Source organism: Triturus cristatus, chromosome 12, assembly GCF_964204655.1.
Source record: "Triturus cristatus chromosome 12, aTriCri1.1, whole genome shotgun sequence".
In the NCBI taxonomy this organism is placed as follows: domain Eukaryota; kingdom Metazoa; phylum Chordata; class Amphibia; order Caudata; family Salamandridae; genus Triturus; species Triturus cristatus.
The window spans coordinates 521,669,370-521,683,836 of record NC_140595.1 but is presented as its reverse complement, the minus strand read 5'-3'; the positions used below and the strand labels follow the sequence as shown (position 1 = coordinate 521,683,836).

At 42.9% G+C, this 14,467-nt stretch overlaps 1 protein-coding gene across 1 annotated transcript in view; it reads left to right on the top strand.

The window, feature by feature from the left end:
- Positions 1-14,232, top strand: part of BRD7 (bromodomain containing 7) — a 257,053-nt gene extending 242,821 nt beyond the window's left edge. Inside the window, exons 14-16 of the mRNA XM_085640013.1 lie at positions 1,371-1,514; positions 9,401-9,550; positions 13,989-14,232. Of these exons, the coding sequence (XP_085496139.1) occupies positions 1,371-1,514; positions 9,401-9,550; positions 13,989-14,032 (338 nt within the window). The 3' untranslated portion in view covers positions 14,033-14,232. The remainder of the gene's footprint in view (positions 1-1,370; positions 1,515-9,400; positions 9,551-13,988) is intronic.
- Positions 14,233-14,467: the final 235 nt, after the last annotated feature.

Genomic DNA, 14,467 nt, shown 5'->3' with positions numbered 1-14,467 from the left:
ATACTCTCTTTCAGTCTTTGGCAACATCCACAGGCTAGCCAAAATGTTACTTACAATGAAAGCATCTGTATTCGCGGCATGTAGTGATCTGGGTCATTTCGACATGTCCCTCTACGGGATGTGCCTCGCCGCAAATGTCTGCCCATTCTCTCTGCTGTGGGTTCTTCTGGGTGCTGGCCCTCCACAGGTCCAACTTTCAGCTCCTCTGCCCGCTCACCAGGGCACCAAGGGGGATCCCAGGCTGCTTTTCTCTCTTCCTGCGTGGGCCTGCAAAACCGCCCCACCATCCATGCTTAATTTGTGCCTATGGTTTCCGGTATAAGTAAATATACATTAAAAAAAAGAAAATTACCTGCCGGTCACGCCTTTATTATAGCTTTGAATGGCTTAGAATAGACTGAATTGTCACTATTGTAGGAGTGTGATGGTTAGTAGTTGTGCTGATACTGTCATTGGTAGAGCTAACAGGGGCAATGGCTAGTGCAGGCTGCAGTGGCCTCCCGAGAAGGGTTCTGGCACTTTTAGTTTACAAAATAAGCACTACAACCCCCCCCCCCCACACACACGCACACACACCGACACACACACACCCTTCATATATTTGGGGCTTAATGGTATGGATCGGATTCCATAAAAAAAAAATTCACAATTCCCATTCTTGTCTGCGTATTGTGGTTTAAGCTTATAAACCCTTGTGATATTTTCTTAGATTCTGGTCAGTGATGTCTTGTTGCTAAATGGAAAGATAGGCATTTAGGGAGTATCTGTTTCTTGTCCCTAGTCCCTCCTCCTCTTTCAATCTTCGTCTAGAAGTCCTTCTCCATTTTCAATTTTCGATTGGAATTATAGGTCAAGTTTATGCCTCTTGCATATCGCCTCTTTTGGTAAAGCAACAGTCTTTATATTGTTTTCCTTGTTTCATTATTTTAGATTAATGCGAAGATGGTATTCCCAGCAACCTTAGGTGTAATGTAGATCTCTAACAGTAGCAAAAAATTTAGTTTAGAAGAGTTTAGGAAACTTGGTAACTGTTTCATAGTATTTTCAGAAAAAATATTAATTGGAAAGTCTAGTTAGTGTCACCTACCACCATTGCCAACCGAAGGGAAAAATTCAAAAAAGTTAAACAATGAACAGAGAACTAATCTGAATAAATAAAATACATGTGTAGAGGAGACAACTAATCGATAATTTGCAGCTTGTTCAAACTTTCTTGCTGGAAAATATCAGACACCGATCTGACATTGAGCCAGAATATTTACTGTTTTGGTCTCGTGACACTTTAAATCTAAGCTTAGTGATTTTTCTTATAAATGCATTTGTGTGTGTTTATGAAAAAGGGATTCTCTAACATGTTGTGTTTCTTACAGCTGCTATATTCTTCCAGAAGAAACTTGATGAAACCACTATGTTAATCAAAGAACTTCAAGGAGCGCAAAATGAGCGGCTGAGTACCAGACCACCACCAAACATGATTTGCCTCCTAGGACCATCCTTCAAGGAGATACACATAGGTGTGTGTGTTTATTATGTTGCCTCCTACTTGCAAATATATGACACGTCAGTAATAATCATACTATGTCTGCTGATTGAAATTGGACATATGGTAAACTTACTGGGCATATTTCTGTTACTCAACACACTGTGGTCGTGTCAGCATACTAAATATAATTTTTCTGTTATGATTTATTGATTGTCAAAGCATTTGAGTGTTTCCAAGGCTATGTTGTATTACTTTTCATGAATTTGAGAGTGCAATAACCTTGTGATCCATGTGGGCTATGTTGTTCACCAGATAACTGTTTTATTAGTAAAATGCAAATATTAGAGTGGCACTTCACTTGACTATATATTGAGATTTGCCTCCAAGAAAATGTTCATGTGTTTTCCCTTTTCGGTGCTGTGGTTGACCTACAATTTGTCGTTATTAGGGCCACAAAATATCAATAGTCAGATTGCCTTGGCTTGCAGACAAGTAAATGTTGATGAGCTGCTTCTGCAGTTAGCAATTGATCTATTGTTGAGTCAAAGGTAATGGGAACAAGGTATATATCTCTCTCTACCGTGTAGACAATGGTATATTGTTCTAATTAAAACGTAAGCATTCTTACTGTTCCCCATCCATACTTGTGGATAGGTGTACTCTAGGTTCAATAGCTGTGGATTAAATCATGTGAACGGCCCTGGGGGGTGCTTTGATTTTGTTAGCACACCCTATTCCAAGTTAAAAGGTGTTCACCATAATTGTTCCTTTATTAAAGTCATATTAATGTTTAGCCAATTGGAATTAAACTGGATTTAACACCAGCTAGGCTCTTTTATCCCACCCTTAATTTCCTCTTTAGAAAGGAATACTCGGAAACATATCAGAAGCCCTATAAAGAGAAATTTGAACAATGTTACTTTTAGGAAGACCAGCTGCTCTACAACTGGATAATACACCACAGTGCTACTCTCAAATCATTTCTGCTCTTAGACCAAGGATCTATGTACACAGGACATTACACTTTTTAGTAATTTATTGATTCCAGTACAATTTCCAAACTAGATTGTTTTCTTCTACCTATATCCCTATTTTTTCTAGAGTTTGTTTTTTGCAAGTCTATTTTTGGCTCCTGTGCTTTTTCATTTACCTTCTTTTATGCTCCATGCCAACTTACTTCATTTATTTTTATTAACCATTTCCTGTGGTGGAAATAGGTCGTAGATAAACAAACCTCCATGCTTTATCTTCTAAGCCATCACACTAAAGACGAATGTCATGCTTTTCAATAAGTGTTCTATGTTAATCTGAGCGGAGAGAAAAGGAATGCTTCTACAGACAAAGGTGGGAGTGCTTCAGAAGTGTTATTGACCGTCCTCAGAGGAGTATACTTTCGAGTGGGTTCTTCCCTTATTTCGGAGAGATTTTCTCACACTCACACTAGTCCCTCAGAAAAGCAACACTATGATGTGGCTGTTGACATGGATTCTCTTGCGGTTACGCTTCGTGAGACACTGTTGCCATGCAAGAAAAGCAAAATCCCCTCACAACTCCCAAATAAATTCCTGCGAACTCAGTAAATGCATACCAGGCTAAGGCTCCATAAGGACTAGTTGCTAGACCCCATTGGTTGTTCTAATGAGAAATATCACCTTGCTTCATACCCTAGCAAAAATGAGCTCTATTAAACGTTGTTGCAAAACCCATTGAACACTCCATGGCACAATTTGGATTCCAACTGTAGCTACACTCTGCTACTTCTCTTGGATAAGTCCTGTTGGGAGCTGGATTCTTGTTTCAGTACCCTCCCACTTTTTGCCTGGTATGTGATGCAACTTTGACTGAAGTGTACTGGGTCCCTGCTGACCAGGTCCCCGGTACCAGTGTTCTTTCACAAAAACTGTTCAATTGTTCCCCCAATTGGCAAAACCTTTAGCACTCTCTGGGGCCTGTGGTACTAAAGTAACTCCCCCTCCCATAGGATGACATGCTGATTAGCCTTCCTTGGGCAACAAACCTCAAAGGGCTGCTGCCTTTGACTTTATATGCGGCACCAACGCACATCGACGATGGCCTCATAGATGCCTTCCTCAATGACTTAGTTTCCCTAGATCACGGAGGCCATGCGGAAGAACCTCTTAGGCCCCATCACCCAACATGAAATAAAAGCAGCAATCAAAAGCCTTAACCGTAATAAAGCACCGGGCCTGGACGGTTTGCCCGTCGAATTTTATGCAACATATTCGGAGATTTTAACGCCCAAACTAGAGGAGCTATAGAGGACGGCTTGGGAGACCGGTAGATTACCGCAATCCACAATGCAGGCTATGGTGGTGTCACTTCTCAAGCCCGGGAGAGACAGCACTGAAATGTCCCAACTATAGATCTCTGTTGTTACTGGCTACCGAATATAAAATTCTTAGTAAGACTCCACCACATAATGAGGGCTGTTCCCAGGGATTTTGACAAGGCTGGATGTCCGGCATTAGATCTACGTCAGGCGTTCGACTCCATAAGCTGGGAATACATGTTCGCAGCCCTGTTGCGTTTTGGTCTCCCCCAAGATTTTCTGAGGTGGATACGCCTACTCTATGTTGAACCTACGGCAAGGGCACGTACGGGGCGATACATCTCCCCAGAATACGCAATACACAGAGGAACTAGGCAGGGGTGCCCCCTCTTCTGTTTGTGCTAGCGCTGGAACCGCTGGCTATAGACTTGAGACGGTCGGCAGGGGATTTGGGAATTCCCATACAAGACAATACACACCTCGTCTCAATATACGCAGACTATATTCTTATATATTTGCACGATTTGGAGAATGGGGCGGACCTGATCCCTGTCGTCTTCTCCGCTTTCGAGACTATATCGGGGCTGGCGATTAACGCAGGAAAGTCCTATGCCTTTTATTTCCAGAAGGTCCTCGTCCGGACATAGTCCGATTTGGCACTTATCAGATTCCCGTGGCATTAAACACATTTAAATATTTAGGCATTAACGTATACAGGGCGCCATTGGACCAACTAGAAGGTAATTTGATGAAGGCCATAGCCTCACTGCGCCCGAGCGTCTCCTTCTGGACCTCTCTGCCACTGTCTGTGATGGGGAGGATAGCCATCTCCAAGATGTTGATGCTACCCCGGCTATTGTACTTCTTTGTTAATCTACTCCTGATGGTGCCCCAGATCCCTTTTTGCACTCTAGACACACTCTTGCTGGAACTCATATGGGGCGGAGGCAGGCGCAGAGTAAGTCTCAGAAAGTTGCAATTGGCATCGAACCAAGGAGGGCTGGGTGTCCCTGATTCCGAGCATATTATTATGCCACCCAATTACAATGGCAGTCTTTCTGGACAGCAGGCAGGAGCTTGCAAGAAATAAACTACACCACTCATAAGCTAGACAGGGGTACACTACATAGCAAGCTGCTCCCAAGGGCTAAGCCACCCTCTGACGGTCCACCGTTGTTAAAAACGGCACTGCAATGTTGGAAAAAGGCCCTACAGTACACGTCGACCACGCCCCCTACGCTCCCAATATCCCGCTACTGGGGCTGCCGGTTATGGGCAGTAGACTCACAATGGCTAGGATACAAGAATGGACGTATGTGGGAGTAGCGGAGGTGAGTTCATTCTTCGTAGACTGTATGCTCCTAGATCATGACACGTTTGTAAGGGACACGGGGGGCTCCCGATCGCCTTTACTTGCTACATGCAACGACGGCACATTACATCACGATGACATGGGCACCCCAGCGTTGCGAGCCTCCACAACATGACCTAGTCCATCTGCTTTATTATATGGGAAGGGGTGGACACCTAGTGAAGTGGTTATATACCGGCATCCGATCACAGGCCTATATTTGCCTTACAGACCTCCGAGAGAAATGGGCAGACGCTGCATATGTGGTAATTACAGACAAGGCATGGGAAAGCATTTTGGAACACCCCAAATGGGTCTCCTGAAATGCCAAGCTCAAGTTTATACAATATATGGTCCTTCATAGGGCATACCTGACCCCAAAGCGGATACATTGTATGTTCCCGGAAGCCCAGAGCTACTGCCCAAGGTGCAGGGAGGAGGAGGCGGGTTTTGCTCATATTTTGTGGACCTGCAGATGCCTTAGAGAATATTGGGGAAATATTCGTAGCATTCTGGGAGAGATTACACATCTCACGATGACTGATAACATATTGGAAGGCCTCCTGGGTCTACGCCAGCGCACCAAGGCCCAGAGGGTCCACCTACGGTGCCTAGATCTAGCACTTATATTAGCGATCAGAGCAATCACAATAAGATGGAAGTCACCAAGGAGCCTCCCGCTGCATGTATGGAAAGAGGAGGTAATCAGGTGGGGTAGAGCGGAAAGCGAGGCACTTCGACGAGAGGAGGCGAGGGGGTTGAGGAAACGTCCCATCTCTATGGACTGGGACATTATGTTAGAAGACCTTTCACAATTGGATATCCCACTTTCTTGAGTCTATCAGACATTTACTATGCAGATGGCGAAAATGGGGGAGCGGAGGGAGGAAGACCCATGGAATACGGACGGTATAGGTTGGAATTCATCAGTCTTACGGAGATAGCACGGAATCGATGGAGACACACGGACAGACCAGGAAGGGGTAGGGAGGGGGGTAGATTAAGTTTAATTTAGTTTGGGAATAATAGTATAAATCCCAGCCAAGATAACTTGGAGATGTTCGAAATGCACATATGACCCTGCATGCTACATTCATAGCGTTGTTATTTCCGCAAGGTGGAACTGAGGGATAGAAGGGTTGAAATGTGCATATTTTCTTATGGAAATAGATGAGTCCATATTACACCTAAAATAAAATGAAAAATGCCAGTAATATTTGTTATATTGTAATGTGCACGGAACAATGGCTCAATAAAGTTTGTTACAAAAAAAAAAAGGGCTGCTGCCTTTGAAATGCGAATCTGGCTCCCCCTCACAGGAGAGGAAGCTGACGCCTTTGTCCAGGACCCCCTTGGCACCTGGACAGGCGGGAAAATTTGTTATTCAGGAAGGCGTGCCACCTCCAGGCTAGTACCACCCCTAAGGTGGGCTACTGTGAGGTGGATTCGATTTTTCAGGAGTAGCCATCTTTGTGATGGCATACTTAGGAATTCCAGGACAAGGTTATGCCCACTTCCCACAGGAAGTGGTCATATAGGGGGCACTGTGACCCAAGGGTCAGTAGCCCATTGGCTACTACCTTAAACTCCCCTAACAACCCTAAATGCAGTATTTAGGGAAGTCCCTAGCATCAGAGAAGCAGATCTTGATGACCCAAGAAGAAAGAGGACACAGAAGAGTCGCAAAAGCAGAGAGGAGAGAAAAAGCAGCTGACCTGGTACCAGCTCCGCCAGCCTGTCTGCATCCCTTGTTGAAAACTGTGCCAAAGTGTACCCGTCCTGTAAATGTTGACTCCAGAAACTTGGGAGGATTGCCTGCATTTGATAAAGACCCAAGACCTTCTGTCAACAGCGGGCCTGTTCTCCTGCATCCTGTAGAAACTCCAAAGCAAAGACCCTGAGGCCTCTGGAACACCAAAACCTGACACGCGAAGCAACCACTGCACCTGTTGCCCCCAGCCCGATTTGAAGTGGGCCGATGGTGTCAACAAGGACCTCCAGAGCTTGAGTCCATTGTGGTTTCGCCCCTCGTGGGCTTCCCGAAGCCGCCTGCTGCCTCTGCACGCAGGCCCCCATGACCGCGACTGCTCTCGGTAAGACAACCCGACGCTTAAGTCACCTCTGCATCTGTCACACCTGGGCTGTGGGGAAGAGGACTCCAGGTGACCCTATATCCCCGAGCATCACAAGACCTGAACCCCCCTGTTGGTTCAACCCGACTGGCCTTCGAGCCAGAGCCTGCAGCCTCTTTTCGCAGTGACCGATCACCATAGAAACATTTTTGGCTCCTGTTTTGCACCCTGCACCCAGCAGCTGGTGGTGTACTGCAGGTACTGCCTTGGACCTTGCCCACCACTCCTGTTAACACCTGGAGATTGGTCTTATAAGTCGCTGTACCGTACCTGTGTGCAGAACTTTGTCTTCCTTCCATAGGATTACTTTGCAGAACTCAAAAACTGTACTGTGTCCATGTTTTGAATTGAAAAGAATGTATAATTTAAAATTTACTTATTAGAACAATTTTTCTCAGATGCCTAAACATATATACAGGTACTTGCTGTTTTTATAAGTTGGTGTGGATCTCTTACCCTGAGTTGTGTGTGTCATGTATTGATCATTGTGTGTATTTGCAAATGTCTCGTACTCCTCTTTGTTAAGCCTAAGGCTGCTCGACCACACTACACTGTAGCAGAGCACTTTGGGATTGCACCGCAACCCCTGTCCACTCATTAGGACTCTTTACAGGGTATATCAGATTTTTGATATATAACATAAAGAGCCAGATTTCTATAAGTCCTATCAAGAATTTAACCCAAAGATAACTTCACAACATTTAATGATGTAATTCTGCCACAAATAGGATCCCACATCCACAAGCGCTTTTCCAGTCCTTCATGTTTTTCACTCTGACCTCTACAAAGTCATAAACGCCTTGCCAAATAATTTGAGAGAACAGGTTAATATCTCCTATGCTGGAGGAGCAGGATGCCCTCACACTTTTTATACCCTCTTTGGTGCAGAGGAAGTATGCATCTTCTCCCACCCTTCAGACACGGATATCAGTTAGCAAGGTAGTCTGTGGTGCCTCTGTGGTGTTTCATAGCATAAAGTACCTGTAGCAGCTATGACAGAATCCCAGAATTACTTCCCACATACATTTTGCAAGGTTGTAAATACTTGCTAATAAGGCCTTTAAGGGGTGTTGGAGTGAAGACACTTTTCCTCATGCCACACTGTTTTGTCCTTTGGGCAAAACATTTTGAGAAAATGTGAAGAACTCTTTGAGGACAACCTCTAGACTGATGTCCGGATTTAAAAAAAAGTCTGTGCTATTGGGTGTATGAGAGACTGCCCAACAGAAATACAGTAAAAATGTTTGGCATTGGCCTTATGGTAACTAGACGTGACATTGCTCGAGGCAGAGATGGCCCAAGTATAGACACTTTGCATTCCAATTTGTTGGCAGAGACGATACTAGGCGTGATTACCTGATGAAATTCACGAAGGTTTAAGGTCCTTAGAATGAGTATCATGGTCTTCCTTAAACGTTGGTAATCTCTGATCATCCTACTGCTGAGACATTGTTTTATGTGTTTATGATTGGTGTATAATATATCCGTATCCAGTTCAAAACCCTCCGTATTGCCCATAGAATCATGAATCTCCAATCTCCTGACATCCTAGCTAATCTTTTTACGTCCTACATACCCACCCGTCAGCTGCGTTCTATCAGTCAGCACCTGGCGGTCGTTCCCGGGTTCAAGAGAGCATGGGCTGGAGGGCGCTCCTTCCGTGCTTTCGCTCCTCAACTCTGGAATTCCCTCCCTGTGAGTATCAGAAGTATTCAAACTCATGTGTCATTCCGTAAAGTCATAAAACCAAGTCTTTTTCCTACATAATCTTCTCTCCTGCGCATCATTTTGTTTGCCTCATGTCAGTTTGAGATTAGCGCTGGGACGTCCCTTTGCTGGTGCAGCTGTGCGCTCTATAAAACCTATAGCATAACTTATGGTATGATGGTGTCACTTTACTGCTCCCTGTGCTTGAAAATGCTTTTCAAATTTGGAAATGTAGATGTCGCTGTAGTCAATGTATACTTGATGACATGCATTGTTGGTTTTGTTTCATATATATAATAGTTAAAACAAAAACTCTGTATTGTGCATAAAACTTGTGTTGTAATTCCCTTTTAAATGAGTGTTTTGTTTCTGCCACTTTTTACTGAGACTATAATACACAAGCCTTTAATAACTCCTTTTGATTTCATTACTTCTAGCTGATAGAGTGACTAGCAATCTGAAAGAACTTTCTCAGCAAGTTGCTCCTGGTGATGTTGTGAGTGTTGAGGGTCTGAGAAAGGCTATGGGCATTTCACTCCCTTTTCCTATGTCACTGTCCGAGGATAATTTTATCGATTTAACAGCTGGTAAGTATTTTGGCACATAGTGTATTGTTTTCTGAGGGCAAAATAACAGCCAATTCTAATATGATGAATGTTATAACAACGTTTCACAGCTATTTTATTGTTTCAGCCAGAGAGTGATAAACTAGAGTTTGCTTTTTATCAATAACATTGTCAGTCTTTTGGGTATGTCTCCAGAACCATTGAAATAGAAATAGTATTTACATAATTTAGGCCCGAATCTCCCCCCAAAAAACAATGGGGGAAATCTGTAACTTCTGGTTTTTGACCTTGACAGAGTGCAGATTTACAATTTTTTATTGTTTCAAGAATAGGCCTGGAAATGTTTGTGAATACTTCTTTTTTCACATGCAGTGATATTTCTGCGTATACAGGTTAGCATAATGTGCAGTTTCGCACTGGTAATACCTTTTTCCCAATTTTGGGGATGAACTCTTCCAACCCTGGGAAAGGGATTTGATCTTGAAGGTGGCTGGAGTAAATCTCCAACTTTCCCAGGCTGTGAATGTGATGGCGAGAAATGTGTGATGCCCACAGATGTGTAAGTTTGTGGTTTGCATAATATTTTTATGGCGTTCTTGACCTGGAGCGCCCCTTTTCTCTCCACTTCTCGCTCCTATGAGTAGATGTACATCATAGAATCTTTGGGGATATAAATCCTATTAAAATTGTAGTACCCACATTTTGTAAATTCGAAAAAGTGGCATCACACTTGTCTGTTTGCATGTATTAACTAAAATGCACATTCTCCAGATTTATTAGTGTTCCATGTGCTTGTGAATCCCTCAAAATGTATTGTTTTGTCAACCCATCTGAATGCGCAATCTTTGAAAGCAATGTTAAGCTTCCTTGTTATTTTCGGTCATGTTGATTTGTATAGCGCAGTAATCACCTGAGAGAGTATCCAGGAGCTTGGGCAGGTGTTTAGGTATGTGGTCCCCATGATGTTTGTACGAAGAGCCAGGTATTCAGCTTCCTGCGGAACTCAAGAAGGGTGGAGGAGGCTCTGTCTGATGTGTTGAGGGATGTATTTCTATGTCTTGGGTGCGATGATGGAGAATGAGTGACTTCCAGTTTTGCTTTTGCAGATGCAAGGACTGTGCGAGTGAGTCAGAGCATAGATGCCTGGTAGTGTTGCAGGGATTCTGCGCATACACAGAACTATGCGCAGGAAACCAGGTCCTCGGTGTATTGTGGTGTACCAAAAAACCCACCTCAGTACCTAGAACCCCAATCCGACTAGCAATAGTGTCTCATTTGTTCGCCATACTACAGCGAAGCTACCAATGATTAGACAACCTAGAACATGCCACTCCGTTACTCTCAGGAGTAGTGGGAGCAAGAACACTCTGTAGGTCAAACACTCGCACTAATCCACAACGTGAGTAATCAGAGACGCTGTATAGTTTAAAATGTTTATTTTAACTAACGTCCTCTATGATGCAGTACAGAAGCTAATACTAGCAGCAAAATGCATAAAAACAATATAATCAGCACTGTTACAATTCCATAAAATACGAACGGGATAACATGTTATGACAGTGGAAGAAGGACTACAGTGCCTTACCACCCTCCCCGAGCTAAGAACTAGTTTATTATAATATTAGAAGACCTCTGGGCTTTGTCAGGTGGACCCCATACCTCCGAGTCTAGATGCAAAGGTTTACATCTCCGTACAAGCACAGCTCTTCTGCTCAGGAAAGGTTTCTCCAAGTGCCTAAACGTGCATCCTGTGCAATATTAAAAAGGCGCTGAAATTCAGTAGTGCAGCTGTGTTCTATGTTGTGTCTAAGGTGCGTGGGACTGACCAAGGCAGATTAACAGGGATGTTGTTTTCTGACCTTGAACATGATGTGCAGACGAGAAGCCCAGAGCAAAGCACACTGTGTGAAAGACAGACGGTTCTCTTGTGAAAACGTTAAAGTAAAGTATTTACGAAAACAGAGTCATGTAGTAACGTGTGCAAAAGCGGCAGAATGGCGGCCAAGCATATACGAAGTGATGCTAACTTAGCAATGTCCGTTGTTAATCCCATATCTTCACTACAGTAGGTTGGTGAAAGTGTATGCAGCTGTTCACGTATTCTGGTCCTGTGTTCTATAGGGCCTTTTATGTGTGTGAGAGAAGTTTGAATTGGCTACATGTGTGAATGAGGATACAGTGAAGTTTCCTGGGGGTGCGTTGTGATGTGGATGCAGTGTTGGATGTCGAGTCTGAGTCTTGCAACAGTGTTCTGGATGGTCTGGAGTTTGTGTAGGAGTTGTTTTGAAATTACGGCATTGAGTATGTTGCCATAGTCCAGCCTGCTGGTGAGGAGTGTTTGAGTGATGGTCCAGCTGTGTTTCTGAGACAACCATTTGAAGATCTTTTCGCAGCATGTGTAAGATGTGGAAACAACTTGAGCTTGTTGCCTAGGATGATCCCCAGATTTCTTGTGTGGTCTGTGGGTGTTGAACCTAGCCCCATTGGCCACTATGTGGAGTCCCATCGGAAGGTCTTGTTGCAGAAGACCAGTACTTCTGCCTTGTCGGAGTTGAGCTTCAGGGAGTTGGTTCGCATCCAGTCTACCATGTTCATGCAGTTAGTGAAGTTGATTCTAGTGGTGGTTGTCTTTTACCATCAGGGAGAGTATGTGTTGGGTGTCATCAGTGTAGATGAAGGTGAAGTCTTGTGCTCAGATGATGTCGTGCGGTGTCATGTATATGTTGAAAATGGTGTGGCTGAGGGACGAACCCTGTGGTACTCCGCAATTCAGTTTCGTGGTCTCTGGTGTGCAGGATGGCAGACTAACAATTTAGGTTCTTCCTGTGAGGAAAGAACAGGATCATTTGAGAGCAGATTCTTTTATGCCAATCTCATGGAGTCTTCTGATGATGGTGTTGTGGAAGACAGTGTCAAGACCGCAAACAGGTCGAGCAGGATGAGAGCGTTGGAATAATTTATTCTAGGCTGGATGTGTTTCTTGGGCTGTAACCCTTGAATGAATTACACAATATTTTATAAAGGCAAATACCAGTGAACCTCTCTAGGTAACCAATAAAATCGCTCCTGCATGACACATGGTTTTCTTGCGCACTTCTTGAGTGGTCTGGTTTTGAAAACCCTTAATGGAGTGTGTCAACGGTGTTTCGACTCTCACAACTTTATAGTTCATCATCTGGACAGAGTGATATTTTTCGAGCAAACGAAAACACAGAGTGTTGTTGACCACTGTACAAACCGCATAGATTGTCACAGGGAAATCACTTCCCAAGACCAAGGTTAAAACACCTGTAGAGTAGGTGTCTCCTTTCACCTAGGAGCCCAATTTAAAGAGAATCCCAACTGTGAGGTCCCCAAAGGAATTTTAGTGATAAAGTCTTAAAAACGCCACCCACTTGTAGCGTACGTGTCTCCTGTCACCTAGGAGACCAATGGGTTCAAAGACCTTTTAACTCATGAAGCTGCTCCACTGCCTACAGTGAGGCTCTGTTGAAAACCGATGAAAACCTTTGGCTCTCCCCGGCATTACTTAATGTCTTGTGGTTGCCTACATTGGAATGGCTATTTCATGAGACGAGTTTAAAGGTCTTTGAGCCCATTGGTACACAAGGTGACTGTCCTGATGAAGATCCAATAAGTTGTGAGGTTCGAAACGCCATCCACGCATCTTTGAAAAATTGGAAGAAGCTCTCATTGTGTTAAGTTCCAGTTTTTCATGTATACCACTTAATTGAATTTAAGACCCTTTGCCATGGTATTGTTTTTTTTTTGTTTACACTGTAGATTATCAGTATATGTTTGTTTAGTGTAACATGGTGAGCACAAATTGTTTGTATAATGTATTCTGTCATTTTTTGTGATATTTATATGTTGTATAAGAATATAATAATAATTTCTACTGTTTTGGAAAAAGAAATTCTATGGGCACTTGCTTTTTTGTGTATTTGTAGCACATTATTTGTGAAATTGTTTCTTCTGGAATCATTGTTTTTTTCACAAAAGAAAAACCTTGAAAAATAAAGCAACAAACCTTGTACAAATTGGGGTGCACAAAAATGTTAAATGTTTTTGTGAAATTATCTTAAAATTACATGAAAACATCAAATGTACTTACCAGCATCTCATGTGAAAAGTGAATGCATATCTTGCCTTAAAAAGTTGGCAGAGAAAATGTCTTACAGCCACGGTTCATTGTCTGCTTGAACTAGTTTACATGTGGAGAAAATTACACAAAAATTAGTATCTGCTAAATTCAGGCTTTGTGACAGATACAAATTCTGCTAGGTCCTGCGAGTAAATTGAAATTCTCTCCCAGACCCAGTAAAAATTCTCTGTATCAATTGTGATGATAGTCACAGTTGCTAATAGTGGCATATTGTGGAACTTGAATCATTATTTATACATTGTGCAAAATACAATTTGAATACCTTATTTAATCGTGTTTGCTTTTGTTTTTTAGATCTCGAAGGATCAAGAAAAGTTGGCGATTTAAATGAAAGTTAATGTGCTTCCGCTTTAACTTAAATTTGGCAAATATTGTCAAATGTTTACCTGTTTTAGTCTTATTTAAGAAGAGAACTGCAGTGTTTCCTTCAACTTGTATTCACTGAACACTTGTACATTTTATTTAGTGCAAAGCGTTTTTTATGGCATGAAACTGTAAATTTTTTGACATTAAACTTTTTAATTTTGTTACATACAAATTTGTATTTATTGCATGACATATTGAAACGTTTGCAAATGGCCACGCTTTTATATAGTGCTGAATTCAGTGCCGCACTCAGTTGTATGCAGCAGGTTCTGGAATTTTGTGATAGGGTGTACAGTGTGATAGAAGGTCACATTCTGCACTCCGGGTCCGCTCGGTGGGTTCTGGAGTCATGGATCATGATGAATGGCATGGCATAAGCTGTGTTCTGTACCCAGAGCTCTCTTTAT